We start from the raw sequence: 15,932 nt of genomic DNA on the forward strand, positions 1-15,932 counted from the left end.
CCCTGCAAAGAACAGTTACTTATTCCACAGCAATACTGAAGATCTTCTAGATGTTGTCTGTGTGGAACCTACTGTAGATGTGCATATGCCTCATGTGCAAGATCACAATTTTTTGAACAGGTAAGTTCCAAAGATGAAGGATAGAACAGCCATGACATTCCCTCAGTTCCCTCTCAATTTGAAGCCCATAGTAGATGAGGACTCTGCAAAAAGGGGATGAAGGGGAGTCATGAAATCCCTACTGATAACATCTCAAAGAACCTCAAAGAACCATTTGAGTAGTGTGGATTCAACTGCAACCGGCATCCACCCATGACGGTGGGATTTGAGGAGTCTTAGCTGCACCAACTGAGCAGTGATTGACGTATTCCTCTCCTGAACATAGCATCCGATATAGCAGCTGAACCCAAGGCATTGGGTTTGGCAAATGTCATTGGGTTACTCCACGTTGCCACCTTACAGATTTCCAATATTGGCATGTACATGAAACAGTTAGGGCATGTTACTTGTGTTCTGGAGGAGTGAACCTTGATGTTTGGTGGGAGAAATACACTGTCCTCCATTTTAATATTCTCGGTGATTAAATCACCTGATCTTTAGAATGTCCTGCTATGCCTAGACTGACAGGCTAGTTCAGACTATTGCCCCATCCATGTAACAAACCAAAGTCCTGGATACATTTAGCGTGTGCAAATTCTCTTTTCCCAGTGCTAAACATGGCTTCAGGAAGACAACAGGAAGGTTGACTGGTTTAGATGAAATTCTGAGACCACTTTAGGAGTGAATTTCAGGTGAGGTCTTTGCACCACCGTGTCCCTCTGGAATATCATATGAGGGTTTGGCTATAAGTGCCTGAAGTGCACTCATTCTTCTGGCTGAAGTGGCAGTCACTAGGAAAACAGTCTTCAGTGTGCTGGTGTAAAGAAAATTCTGCAAGAGGTTCCAATGGAGACCCAGTGAGCCTCTGGAGGATTATACTGAGGTCTCAGGCAGGAGAAGGTTTTCTGATTGCTGCATAAATTATTTTCCTCAACGAGCTATTTCAGGTGGGTTCAGAAGTGCTCAAAACCCTCAGGGTGGGGTGCGGGTGCTGATACCTCTTCTCCACTTGCTTGGGGGAGAGAGGAAGAGTGGCTGGAGTTTACCATAGTCCTCCGGCCAATTCCAGGATTTCTTCATTAATTGGGAGGGTGATCCTGGCTGGTGTTGTCACACTCACATATTAAATGTGTCATGAGACTGTTCCTGTATGAACGCAGTCCCAATGTGCAGGGTCTCTGCAATTTGAGACAGGAGGTCCTCAAAGGCTTTCTGCCTGGGGACTGGTGTCACTACCCTGAGGAGGATTCCTTGGGTAGAGGCAGGAGTCATTGTTGCCTCCCTGTCGCTTCCTGCTCCTATGCACTCACATCCAGTTCCAGTGTGGCCTAGCCATTGATGCCATTAGGCAAAAAGGAATAAGTCAGCAATGGCAAGAAGGAGAATACCTCCTCTTCAAAAGGCAGCACCAAGAGGTGCTACGGAGCAGGTTCCAGTGCTGGTCATATCTGTGACACCAGGAATGTCTCCAGAGACATTATGGATTCCTCCAAGGCGGCAGATCTCAGGTCTTTGCTCACCTCCATCACAGGTACCAGTGCCAGGTCTCTCACTCTGCCCTACTGCTTGGGGGGTTTGTCCTTAGATTAATCTGTTTCATGTCCCTCTCTGGAACTCCCCTTTGGTTTTGGGACTACGTGTAAGCTTGGTTCAGCTACACGAGTTGGTGTCCCATTTGTGAGCAGGCACAGGTACCTACTTTAACACCTGAGGTGCCACGATAGAGGCAGTCAGTACAGATGCCGAGTCCATCAGCCCTGGGGTAGTCAGTGCCACGGTCTTGTGTGCAGCAGACTTCAGCAGTTGCTGTCAGCAGCATCACTGCTGACCACCTCAACATCAGTGGAGTCCTCTTCACCCACCTTCCTTCCACTGTTCAATCTTAGAGTGTGATGTGTGCTTGAGGGAGTGCTGGCCAACACTGGTTTGTGTGGTCTTGCTGTGGTCATGATTGTCACCTCTGGGTCTGCAGTAACCTGCATGAACCACTCTAGCTCATGTAGCTTGAACTGAGCTTGCAGGTGCTGGAGGAAAAGGACTTCCACACAGAGCACCTGACCGGGATGTGCCTTTCCCCTTGGCAGAAGACATTTGCTGTGACAGGTTTCAAACCTCGAGGGTTTGATTCCACCATGGAATGTGGCAAGCTGGTGTGAAGCGTCTTGCCCTGCTGTACGGCAGGGTGTAGTGGGGTTGTTGATGGACTTCCTTTTAAAAAAAAAAATCCTTCAGTTAACTGGCTTAGGATCTCTGAAAAGAATAGTGTGTCACACACTCACTGGCTTCCGTCTCATTGCCACAGGCAGTAAAAGGAAAGTGAGAGAGTCGTAGCCACTCCATCCTTTATGCCCTTGTGCAAGAGCATGAGGATGCCAAAGGCATATGCACGGCTGCCAATACTGCTATTCAAAAAATCCGATCTTGAATGCATGAGTACCTACTCTGGGATTCACACTGACAAAATAATTGAAGAACTGTTGACTATGTTATGTATTATGCGTAGAGACTTCTATTCTCTTGAACAGCGATGCTCTGATTTGATGATCTAAAGTTGTTTGGCCAAAACTATTGTACGTAAATCCCAAATCCTTTCCAAAAATTGTGTTCTTTAACAGCATAGTTTAACAATATACAGGTTGTATAGTTTACGGTGATGCACCATTGCCCTTTTAACAAGGTGGCTCCACAAAACTGTCCCTCTTTATGTTGCTGTAAGTCTTGAGCACAGTTCGAAAAACAGCTGTGTGTGACTTAGGATGGAGTCAGGGATTGGAATTTCTTCTCATTTACAAAAATGATTTGTTAAAAGTAACTATGAAGGGAGGCAACACCACCTGGCAAACACACTTTCATTAAGTGTATTCTCTGGAAACGAAATTGTTCCTGAAAAATATACTGCACTATGCCATCAGTGTTCAGGGGTGCAGAGAATCTGGACATGAGGGAGACGTGTATTCTAACCCAAGGACTTTTAAAAACAAAAAGCAAACAAAAAAAAAACCCCAGACTTGTTGAAATCAGGTGTATTAAAAGGCAGCACATTTGCTCTTCAGAAATACTTTTATGAGCCCTGGGAATATACTGACTCTGATGGGATAATTAGCAGCATTTAAAGAGGGTGAATTCTATTCTAGTCAAGAAATATACCCTAACCTCCTCTTCAGATACCCTAACCTCCTCTTCAGTTTTCTAGCATCCTTTTAATAAAGTAACCCTGAAATCCCCCTGCAGTAGCTGACATACCATTTAAACTCTTAGTAAAACGTGCTACATCTAAGAACAATGTAATCCTACTCTTATTTTGGGCTTTAAAAAAATCTAACTGCAGAATTACATTGGTGAGGTCCAACATGCTGTTTACTGTACAGTACTGATGGCATCTAATTTCAGTGTACATTGATATTTATTGGTGTGAACTCTTGAAATTAAGGTCAGGAATTACAATTACTCATCCTCTCCCTCTCAACTCTGGGACGCTTGCCTTTTGCTGCTCCCTCATTTTAAGTTAAAAAAAGGTGTGGGGTTGAAAGGAAGGCGTTTACAATATGAAAGAAAAAGTGACCGTATCAGCTCACTTAAAACCAGTGTTTGGCAGTGAAGTCAAGTTGTTCTTGTGTCTGTATACTTTCACATGAATGCCAGTTTTCTGATTTGGCAGCCCTGCTATCCCAAATAGCACAGACATGAAGACTGGTGTACAAATCACCAACCCAATAACATTTCAAATTAGATTAAAATTACTTGAAGTTTGGGGTTTCTTTTTAATGTATAAGTGATGAAAAAGTCATCTTTGCACACTTTTTGAAGAACTTACTCGGTTTACAAACGAATCACAGCGCCATACAATAGCAGCAAGTTACACATAGCAATAGCAGTATTATGAACTCAGTTACATAGGTGTTTAAGCAGGCACGGAATATGGTTCCTGTCACAGAAAGTTTACATAGACAGAAGGGGGAGGGGTTGGGATAGAATACAATAAAAAGCAAGTGAGAGGAAAACTTCAGCATGTGTCCTGTTAGTACTACTTTTCTATGCACACTGTGAACAATGAGACGACTAGGATATAAATCTCCACAAAGTGCTTCCATAAGAGGTCTCAGAGAGGGTGAAGACCCTAGCACACTGGGTCAGGAAAAAGCGATCCAGGTGCAGGAGATTCAAGTAGAAGGAGGATGCAGTGCAAATTAGTGTGGCTTGGGTGGAACAAATGGGGTGGTGAGGGTCAAAAGGAAACACAACCAGAGAGCTTGTCTGGAGAAAAACTGTACATCACCAGTGTCAAGTAACCTACATTTTACTTGAATGAGGTAGAATGGGGGTCCAGACATTTTCATTACTTTTGTTGGTTTGGGTCTGAATCCTGTGTGGTATTAGAGCCATTATTTTGGAGCCTAAAAAAAATTGGGGGCTGTCAAAGTTTTTAAGACACACATTGCCATGATGACAACAGTTGCTGACAAGCACAACCTGCAGGAAGCAGAAGTGATGTTCTCTCCCCGCACTAAACCTATTAAGTCTTGCCAGTGTAAGTACTATAACTTGGCTATTGTGCCTCACTTTACTTCTGAGCTGGAAAGACAATGTATTTTGAGCAATAATCCAGTGCCCACTGGATCACAACAACTATTTTGGAATATTTTAAAAAAACCTCAAAGAATACAAAATCTAGTTAATGTAAGCTATTTATTTTTTGGACTTGTCACTTTACACAAACTGAAATTAAACTGATCAATTTCACTCAATTTATATAGTCAGTTTCTCTTTCTGCTTCATATGTGCTAGTGTTTCCAAAGAATTAAAAGACTTTGGGAATAATTTTGTTCATGTTAAGTTTCATAAAATCCTTTTGAAAGAAACCTACAAAATGTCCATTTGACAATAATCCTCTTTTGGAAATATTAAAACACTTCTCTTTTATTTCACTCAGCATATACATGGTGAGTAGATGTGCCAGCAAGTGAGAAAGAACCAGAGTATATTTGCTGTGATCTATAACTTAACAACAAGATGACCTAGTTTTACTGCTTGTGTATACCTTTGAGCATAAAGCAGGAAATAAAATCTAGACAGTAAATAAAATATAATATTGTACTTCAGCCAGTCTTTTTAAACTACTTTCTGAGAGGGCTGTGAGGAAGTTTATTCATGCTAAACTTCATGGCAAGTGATGAATTATAATTTGTTTAGTACTAGACGCTACTGGTCCAAAATACTAAACCAAGATATTATCTATCTAAAAGTGTTTTACAAATCAATCTGAAGACTTCATAAAAATATCAGATACTCAAACCTGATGCATTAGAGATCTGGACAGCTTAAAGTTTCAAGAGAAATGTATACTGGCCTTAAGGTCAGGTTAAGATACAGAAATGCTTTTAAATATAATCTATACACTCTTATATTATTCTGTGTGACTCAATCATAGAGCTCACTAGAAACTGGAATGGCTAAAAGCAACTTCCTATGGAGTTATCTGTGCTTACGTTTATAAGATATCCCATATATTAACTTTTGAAATATATTTTGCTTGTTAGGCTGAAACTTTCACGTCATTTTTGTCCATCTCCCATCCTGTTCCTAAAAGGACACAACTGGCATAAGTATCACTTGCATTAACCTAAATACACACATTGATTTGATTTAATACATACTCTGATTTGGTTTTTCAGTTGCTCAGCCTCCTGGCGTAACTGGTCAAGTTCACTCATCTTCCTGTGCTAATGGTGGGCTTCACTGCCACCTCTGAGACAATCAGAAATCTGAAATACAGACACACGAGGATTTATTACAAAAATAAAACAAAAATCAAAGTTTGATAAATTAGTGGAGCAGAATGTCCTTTCAATATAGCTAGAACTCAACCCAGATTTTTTTAACGATGGGTGAAGTCAGCTACAGTGGGTCCAAGGCCATTTTTCTCACATCTATTCAGAACAAGGTATAGTCACAACTCTTCATATCTACTGTTTCATTCTTTATGCCCAGGACTAATAAAATATGTCTAGGAATGTTTCCTCTCCTTTCCCTCAGGTCCCACTGCATTTTTCCTACCATAAAATATCTTCTTGATTGCATTTTGCATAAGCTGTAATACTGCATGAGCAAAACGCTGATTTTTTACAAACACTAATTGTGATAAACCCTTTTTCCCTTGGGGTAAAATTCTGTGTAAAAAATCAGTGGAAGATTTGTTTTTAATCAAAGAAAAGACAAAGATGTCTCTTTAATATTTATAGACTGGAGTAACAAACTGAGAAGCCAGGAATACGATAATACAATGAAGTTTCCTGAAATTTGGTGATTGTGAGGAATACGGTCTGGATAGCTGAGTAAACAGGGATTGTTCAGGTCCCTATGAGGCAAAAGAAACCAAAGGGACAGTATATTTGGGTGAGAAGCCCTGAAGTACCTGTTGGGGAACCTCATTTAGTTTTCTCTTGCTAGGTAGTAAAGTCGTACTGGAATAGATATTTGTAATGTTATGTGCAATTTCTACTGTAAATATACTTTCTGTTTATCCTGTGATGTAACTGAGAAGCAAATATGAACTTACAGAAATTAGATGAAATATTAAAATGTTTCGTTTTATACAATTACGTTTGTTCTCACGCTTGCCACAGAGCCCCACTGTAAGGCTTTTCATGTAGTACATAATTGGGGTGGGGCTAGCCACTACAGAGGACTAAACAAAACAAGTTCAACTTAATACAAATAGCTAGGTAACACCATTTCTCGGTTTTTGAAATGTATTCTAGACACTGTTTCATACAAAAATTCACCCAAAACACTGTGGATATGACGACTTATACCTGCTTTAGGAGTTCAACTAAGTTACTTCAGGCATAATTAAAACTGTCAAAAGAAAATAAAGCAAATGTGTGGAAAGCAAATGAGGTATTTTAGAAGCTACCTTGATCTTCCATATTTAGTATTATCCACGCTGCTGCTGTTCATTGTTTGCGAGTCATATACATTTGAGTCGTATACATTCCTCTATTCCTCCACTGTATGGCCATAATAGATTATGCATATTTTATGTATGTATTATCAATGGACACTGTCTTGCTTTTAATTGCTACTCTTGTGGCCATCATTACCTCTTTTTCAGCAAATCAAACCTTCACGTTCCTGAACTTTGAAAACGACAACAGATATAACTTCTTATACTATTAAAATCAGTGTATAGAAATTGTAGTAATGTTCAGAGAACACAAAGCCATCTTCTCCAAAAGAAATTCTGGCAATTGTTTTAGAACAGCAATGAATGATCGTCTACTAGGATAATGACCTAAGATCTCATTTACACTTTCTATAACAGTGTTAAAACGGTTTCATTCTGTCTACAGTATCAATTACACAGTTTAATGAGTTGGAGAACCTGCTGCTGACAGCCATTTTATGCAATAGCTGGTTTTCCTAGTGTAGATCCTGAGTTATAGGCTAGCATACATGCCTCTGGCTGCTGCATCCTAGTAGGAGATTGTCTGTAAACAATCTAGAACAGACAGAGCTAAAACACCATCCCTGAACCACCATGAACTTCCCACAAAGGCAATTTCACTCCAAGATGTTACTCAAACTATTTAAATATCTTCTGCTAAGTTTACAATACTTAGCCTTTAATAGAAATATTTTCCTAAACAAAACTATCATTTTCCTTTAGTGTTCTGGCCTAAAAATTCATAGTTACCCCCAAACTGAGTTTCTTTTAACGTGGTAGTACTAGGCACTAATGTAAAATTGCAGAGGTACAGTAGCAATTCTAATGAAATTTACATTCAGCTGGGAGGAACAAGGCATATGGCTGTGTCAGAATTTTAGAGCTAATATAAGAGTGGAACATTAACTCAATTTTACAGGCAGATTAAGTCACTAAATTAACCTTTTAAAAATACTTCAATAGCATAAACATCCAAACCAATTTATAAACGTGACATTATCGCTGGCTAAATTCTTAAATTAGAGCACTTGTTAAAAGACTTATTTTAAGAACAGTGTTTAGTTTTTTAGATAGATAGATAGATATAGGTTATAGCAAATTTTTCATTTAGCAAGGCTGTTAAATTTGAGCTAATAAACTGCTGTCGTATTTGTTTCTCCCTTTAAGGGCTATCTATAGCATGTATGAAAATCTAAAGAACAGAATTGGTATTTATTTTTGAAAAAGTAATTAGGTAACTAGAACGGATCCATCACCACTAAAGAACACAAATGCTGTGCTAGCAGCTTCAGATATTATTCTACTGGGATTTAATCCGCCTTTTAAAAAACACCCACCTCACAGGTAGCCCTACCCAGGAGGAAAGATAAAGATAATTGCAAAAGTCCCCTGCTAATCAGCGATGAGATGGTATAGTAAAGGCAACTCAACAAGCAAAGAGATTCTAATCCACCAGTAAAGAAGTGGAAAATAGATGACGTGAAAGTAAAGTGCTAATGCTCTCTAAATAGGGTCATTCTGTTGCTTTCTTACAGCTTTCTATCGTAGTAAAAAGTACTTTAAAGTACCTCAGAACTTTAAACAGCTCCCAGAATCTATCAAGACAAATATCAAATGTCCAAAACTTCTGACACCATTACTTACAAATATACTGGTTTCAGAGTAGCAGCCGTGTTAGTCTGTATTTGCAAAAAGAAAAGGAGTACTTGTGGCACCTTAGAGACTAACCAATTTATTTGAGCATAAGCTTTCGTGAGCTACAGCATTCCAATGAAGTGAGCTGTAAGCTTATGAAAGCTTATGCTCAAATAAATTGGTTAGTCTCTAAGGTGCCATAAGTACTCCTTTGCTTTTTACAAATATACTGTTCTCTTCAGCACTCCAAAATATACTTACAATAGAAACTTGAGTCAGCTCCTACCAAAAAAATCTCCAGTCATACTGTTCCAGAGCCCAGACGCTGTGTTAATGTGGAACTAGGTCTCTTTCTCCCTTCAGATTCCAGGGTCATAGTTAAGCCCTTATAAAACTGTTGGTTTAGCTTAGTACGCCATTCAAATCCAGTTAAGACTAAACCTGCTGAGAGCCTTATGCTGTCCACTATCCTTCTGACCCATATTCACCATTCTGTCTTCTTTGGAATATTCTTTCACTTCAGAATATTCTCCACTCTGAGTTCAGTACTAGGGACTCATCTGCTGAACCACACACCAGTCTTGAGAATGGAGCAGTCAATGCTCATCTTGTCTCTGCAGCTCAGCTCTCTTGCTTGGAGTTGTTTGTACTGCAATTTTGACAATGAAAATCACTTCAGAGCAATACAGGCACTTGACTAAACAGTGTTCTTTAGCATACAGGGTGTCAAATTTGTCACATTTCAGCTTCACCACAGATCAGTTAGACTGTAATTACAACAATTTTAAGTTATTGTTTAGCTCTATTTTAGCTGGTCAAGAATATAGAAATATCTACCATCAAGCAGAAATAATAGTCTCTGGTATTATACCTTTCGGACAACTAACTCCTCACCTCTGTGAAGTGGTGGTGTCCTCATTTTACAGGTGGGGGAACTAAGGTCCACAGGTTAAACAATCTGCTCAAGGTCACAGTAGTGTAATGACAGAATCAAGAATAAAACCTACGTCTTCTGGCTTGCAGTCTCCTACTCCAGTCACTGGAGATGCCATCTGCAGCTTTATCTTTAAAAAGTCTGGTATGGACTAATATAGCAGCAGACAAAGGACTAGCTACATATCTGTCCTGCTACAGCACATGGTGTAACATGGTTCCAATCTTCTACTCATGCCAGAAATTATAAGATTATAAACAATGGAATTATATTCTTCACCTACTTATTGAAATATAGTGGTGTTGTTTTTTTAAAAAATCCTTAAAAAGTCTTGAAAGGAGACAAAAACTGATCCTAAAATCAGAATATTGTTGAGGAAGTTCACCTTACAGTGACTGAGCCTGGTAGTATCATTCTGGATCATCTGAATACATTTAGCAGTTTTTAAAGATATACCAGATGTTGCTTAATGAGGTGTGCAATGAAGGATACTACTGCAGATGCGTAAACCAGCTGAAGTGGGACATTACTATGAAGTGCCACATAGCCATTAAATATATAAATGTAATAGTATGAAGTGAGTATAGCCCAATATGTTAGTTAGTTTAGTGGACAAGTCTACAGATGTTAGGACACTCCAAAATATGTGTACACATTTCTTTCCACAAAGAAAAGCCTTCATTAAAACAGTTAAGATAAGAAGGGTCCAGTGATGGAATCTCCTCTAACATACCTTAATTCCCACATTCACCACTTTCACTGACTGACGCTGCCCACCCTTCTATAGGTCCCACAAACCTCCAACACCACACTCCTAATGGATTCTCTGTGCTGTGAAACCTTGATTGTAACTTGATATTTTCTAACAAGAAACCATAACATCATACATTAACTTACCAGCATATGGGTGTTTAAAGATGTGTTAATGTTGCTGAATATGAGTTAACGTTTTTTGTGATCATGAGGAATGCGGTGTGTAATTGTTTTCCTGTTAATGATTAGAGATGTGACTTCTTTACAGGAGGGGGAATCTGACAGTAAAAGTGGTGAATGATAGGAGATGAGGAGTTAAGAGTTGTAAGGAAACCTAAACTTGACATTTCCTGACCTTTAAGGGTTGGAGTAAGTGGTTGGTCACCATCCGTAATCTTAGCTATTTTAAAAAATATTCTATTTGTGGCAATCTTCGTTGAAGCGGTTATGTAGGTCATGTGGAAAAGAGGAAACAGACCCTTTCACCATTCAATATAATATATACATGTAAACAGTAACGACAAAAATACAAAGTGTACAGAAGGTCAAATCTTTGATACACAACGTGCCTAATAGGTAAGACTTGGTTCTACTATAATTAAGAGCTGGGTTCCATTTCTAGCTTTTTTCTAGGTCAATCTTCTCTTCATATTGAAGACACTCCGAACTTCACTCCTCCTTACGTCTTTCTCTGCCTGCCTCTCCGCCTGCATTCCAAAAAGTGCATTTAAACAGGGGTACCTCCTATGTATCCTGTGAAAGAGTACAGCAGCTTTCCAAATCTCTTCATACTTTTTCGAGGTTCACAGGCATTGAGTCAAGGTCTCTACAGGAGCCTCTGCCTCAGAGTCACATCTTCCTTCAGTACACTTTTCACTGTGCAGTTCAGACAGGTACTCCCGTAGAATTCAACCTTCCTTATCTACAGTACCTCTAAGCTCAAAAGTGCCTTACTTAAGCACTTTGTGAGCTTAGTGAAAACCTCAGCATGTTGTTTCCTCAATATAGGATCTAGAGTAGTAATGAACACTTCACCTTTCATTCAAAGGTCCCAAAGTGCTTTACAAACAATAAGCTACCTTCTAGGAGTGTAGAGAGGTTATTGCCCCCATTTTACAGACAGATAAACGGAGACAAGGCATTTAAGCAACTTGCCAATGATATTTAGCAAGTGAGTTGCATAGTCGAGACAGTACCAAAGAGTCCGGATTTTTACTCACATGCCTCTAGACATATTGCTTCAATTAAGCAAATACTATACTTGATTTCATGGCACTCAACAGCTAAAAGTATAAAAAAATGTAAAACAGGCAAGCATCCACATCACAATATATTGTATTAACAAGATTACATCACAACAATAAGTTCAACACATTCCTTCATTCAGAGTTAAAAATCAGCCAGTATACATTACAAACAACCCCAAATCCCAAACTTGATTTCTAGCACAATGCCACCAGAAACCGTTTAACCCAGATTTCCCATTTCCTCTGCAGGCCCTTTTTTGGTTTAAATATTAACAGGAAGTTTAACTCCTGCCAAAGTGACTGAGAATTCCCTGGCTAACACTCAGGAAATGAAAAGCCTAACCCAGCCATGGGCATAAGAATACAGACGTTCTTCAAAACAGATGGTTTAAGATTTATGGGCGATTCAGCCAGCCAACCATCTTTGTGACTTTTCCATTCCCTTCTTACCAAGTCTCACAAAGTAAATTTTATGCTAATATCAAACCTCACGGGAAGAAGGTGGGAGGGAATATATACCTTTTGTGCTAATTTGAATCAAACATCACAAAATATTTTTGTGGCTCTATACACAAACAAGTCAGCAGAGCTTTTTGAGGCTCCAAAAATAAATTCACCTTCTCTTTAAAGCTAATTAACCCCAAAATTTGAGGTTATTAAACTGGAAGGGGCATTGTGTGGAAATTAGTTATTCTTGCTCCCCATATATGGACCAATACAATACAAACTACCATGCAAAAAAGCTTTAAAAAGCACTGAACCGGCTATGCTGCTATGTCAAAGCTGTCAGCTTGAATGGGAAGACATTACTGTACTTCAATTTCTGTGGTTCTGAAACATTTTGCGCCTGAATCAATAATACTGTTGTCATACAAAAAGCCATATACATGCATTTTGTTTTCAAAATTATCACCTTGGGGGGTAAACAAACAGATATTATCCATCAATCTCACACTTACCTCCCTTTCCCTTCAATGTGCTACTGTGTCCTCGAGAACAACACACATCACTTCATCACCACCTTCACTGAACTCATTCAAAATCTCCTTCCATAAGCTGAACTGCTTAATTGAGTCTTTCTGCTGCGAGACTAAATCCCCCTAATCTTGTTGACAAAAATATATCTTGTAGTTAATTCTTTTTTTGTAAGAGACATTAAAATACACACTTGACAAGGTAGTTTATTATTCCTTGCAACTTCAAATGACCCACGTCCCTCAATTAATTTGTTCAGTTACTTGCACCACATACATAGTTACTTCATCGCCCCTTTTCCCACATTCAGAAGCTAGATAACACACCATATTGGTAACTTATTAATGTAACATATGGAGGCTTTTACCTCTTATCATAAGAAACTATTTCAATACTCTTGCTGCACCTCAAAGTTGCATTTTTTAAACATTAAAAGGAAAAAAATGTGCAAGCAATATATTTAGGTATTGGAGACTTCTGAAGAATCACCACCTATGGCGTAATGGATTCTTGCCATTTCTCTTACAGGGGAAAGGGAAGTTACTTTCGTGTGTTTTTTGCAAAATAAGCAACAGGCAAGTTATCTATACAGCTGCAGTAGTAGTGTTTGAGCATTAAAATCTCCAGCTACATACTGTAATTTGTAGCCATTTAAAACTTTATAAACACCACCACGAACACAAAATAGTTATTGTGAATAGGGAAATAAGCTCAATAAAGAGTGCCCCAGTACAATGTTTCTGCCCTGAAGATAAAGCTCACGCATCATAATGAACAGTAACACACTAATGAAAGGAGTGATGTATTGTTTAAGTCCAATCATACTAGCACTATAATTTTAATTTACAAAGTCTAAATAATTTAAAGTGCTCTATACTTAGCTCAATCTAATACACAGACTGACATTTACCTTAAGTTTTGAGTTGTGAAAAAGTCTAGCAGCTCTATTTTAAAATACATCATTCTTTAATCTACTTGGCATAGGCTGCAATAGCCTCTTCAGAGGCTTAAAGAAAAGGAGTACTTGTGGCACCTTAGAGACTAACCAATTTATTTGAGCATGAGCTTTCGTGAGCTACAGCTCACTTCATCTCACAAAAGCTCATGCTCAAATAAATTGGTTAGTCTAAGGTGCCACAAGTACTCCTTTTCTTTTTGCGAATACAGACTAACACGGCTGTTATTCAGAGGCTTAGTGTGTGGTTATACTCTAGAAATGGGGGGAAGTGACAGTGGGGCAAAGTTTACTGCACTTCACTTATTCAATTTTTCCTCATTTTACAAAAAAATTAAGTTACTCTTTTTTTAAACAATCAGACTTGTGAACTCAACCCAGACTTTGAGAGTCAAACTGGGTTCTTTCCCTTCTACACATCACAACCAGTAAAGAAAAAAAAATTGTGCAAGGTGAATGATTCCCAATTTCAAAACTTCAGTAGAAATACAGAAAGCACTGACAGCATCATTTTGCTTGCAGTTCTCTCTATTACTGGTGATGATGCATGAGAAGTAAAATAATCCAGCTACACTGTATTATTGATGGTGCTAATCATATCAATGTATAAAGGTTAATAATTAATGCCTGCCATATGACTGTTCACCTCTTAAAATTGTTATAAGACATGGTGCTGACAAAACTAATCTCATCTCCCAAGAAGAGCTATTTTTAGGGGCTATTGAACATTGGTGAAGTCCTAGGTGACTGTTGTACTTTTTGAAACATACAAGAAGTCACACTGAGGGACCTACATTATGCCCACCGGACAGATTAGCAGATGCCTTTCTAATCTATCATATGCTATAAATCCTATTAGTAACACCAATGATAGCTTGTACACTTTCACAATGGTAGAGTCTGCATGCAATGAAGTCACACAAGTGCCACAGTTTAAAGAGAATTCTGAGTTTTCTTCAGCAGTTGCCTTAACATTGATATTTCTTGCAACAACCTTCTCAGTTCATCAAAAATTTAGCCTGTTCCTAAAGGGACATCAACATTCTACGTCACACCTCCTTCGGAAAATTGTACCCCTACTGTTCTAAGTTACCCCTAAGATTACTATAAGAGAAAATGAAAAAAATATTTTTCTTTAATTTTATGCATGTGATAGCACTTTTTAGGTGATCAGTTGAGTTCCACTTTTGTTGATAGCACATGCCTTTTCACACTCCCCACAAGAGGGCATTTACCAATATCAACAATAATAGAGCTGATATGGAACAGGAAGCAAGTTGTAGCTATATACAAAGAGAAAGGGTAGAAGAGCAGGAGTCAGACTGAGTAAATTTGCTGTTGAAGCTATAAGATCCACACAAGAGATGTTCTAAACAAAAGGAGAAGAGCCATAATATTTTAGTCTTTCCATAGTTTCAGAATATATTACGGTGTATTCTTCTAAATATTCAATTTTCTGACAATCAGTCATTACAAAAATCAACTTGAGAGCATTCCTTTAAGGAGTTCTGATCCAAATTGAAAGAAGTCTCACTTATTTCTCAGGGCCTCCTAAGATTGGACTACAACAAATTACTCCTGGAAGAATTCTGCGTCACTGCGCATGCACAGAATTCATGTCCCCCACAGATTTCTTTACTTCCTTGCAGAAGAATGACTATCAGGGAAGCAAAGGGACGCTGCAAGAGCAGTCACGCACCACTCGCTAGCTGCACGGGTCTATTGCTTCAGGCACCCAGAGGAGAGGTAAATCACTGCAGGGCTGGGGACACCCCAGCCAGTGGCTCCTACCCTGAGCCAGGATCAGCTGCTAGTCCGGGCTGGGCTGGAGGCAGGAGAGGACAGGACCTCCTCTTCCCCTGCAAGGAGTGGCTGGGGCTGTGTGTCAGACCCTCCCTCAGAAACCTCCCCCAGCTGCAGAAAGCTCAGCATCCTCCTTTGCTTTCTGCCTGCATCGCTCCTCAGCTGCAGGGGGAGGGGGGGTCACTGTATGGGGAGCTGCTCCCCCATCCACCTGGACCTCCCAAACAACCCCACCAAGCCTCACCCCGTACAACCCCTGGCCCTCCATACCCAAACCCCACTCCACTGAACCTGAACTCCTGCATCTGGAGCCCCCACCCCTGCACCCAGACCACCCCGCACCAAGTTCCCTGCACTCAAACTCCCACCCTGATGAGCCCCAGCCTCCTGCACTACCCTGAGCCCCCATGCCACTGACCCCCAACTAGTTGCACCCAGACCCCCCACCCCACCGAGTCCCACTCCCCCAGCACCCAGACCCCCCTGCTGAGCCCCATTGTCCCTGCACTTGGAACCTCCCCCTCCCGCCCCCGCTTCAGTGCATCCAGTTCCCCCCCACAACTCTCTTCACACACACACACAAACACA

General features: G+C 39.8%; 1 protein-coding gene across 4 annotated transcripts in view; it reads right to left on the minus strand.

Moving 5' to 3' along the window:
- Positions 1-15,932, minus strand: part of GNB1 (G protein subunit beta 1) — a 92,029-nt gene that overhangs the window by 29,953 nt on the left and 46,144 nt on the right. For all 4 annotated transcript variants that reach the window (XM_084651918.1, XM_084651917.1, XM_084651920.1 and 1 more), the window contains exon 2: positions 5,754-5,861. In XM_084651918.1, the coding sequence (XP_084508044.1) occupies positions 5,754-5,810 (57 nt within the window). In that variant the 5' untranslated portion in view covers positions 5,811-5,861. The remainder of the gene's footprint in view (positions 1-5,753; positions 5,862-15,932) is intronic.

This window comes from Lepidochelys olivacea (genome assembly GCF_965140295.1).
Source record: "Lepidochelys olivacea isolate rLepOli2 genome assembly, chromosome: 18".
In the NCBI taxonomy this organism is placed as follows: domain Eukaryota; kingdom Metazoa; phylum Chordata; order Testudines; family Cheloniidae; genus Lepidochelys; species Lepidochelys olivacea.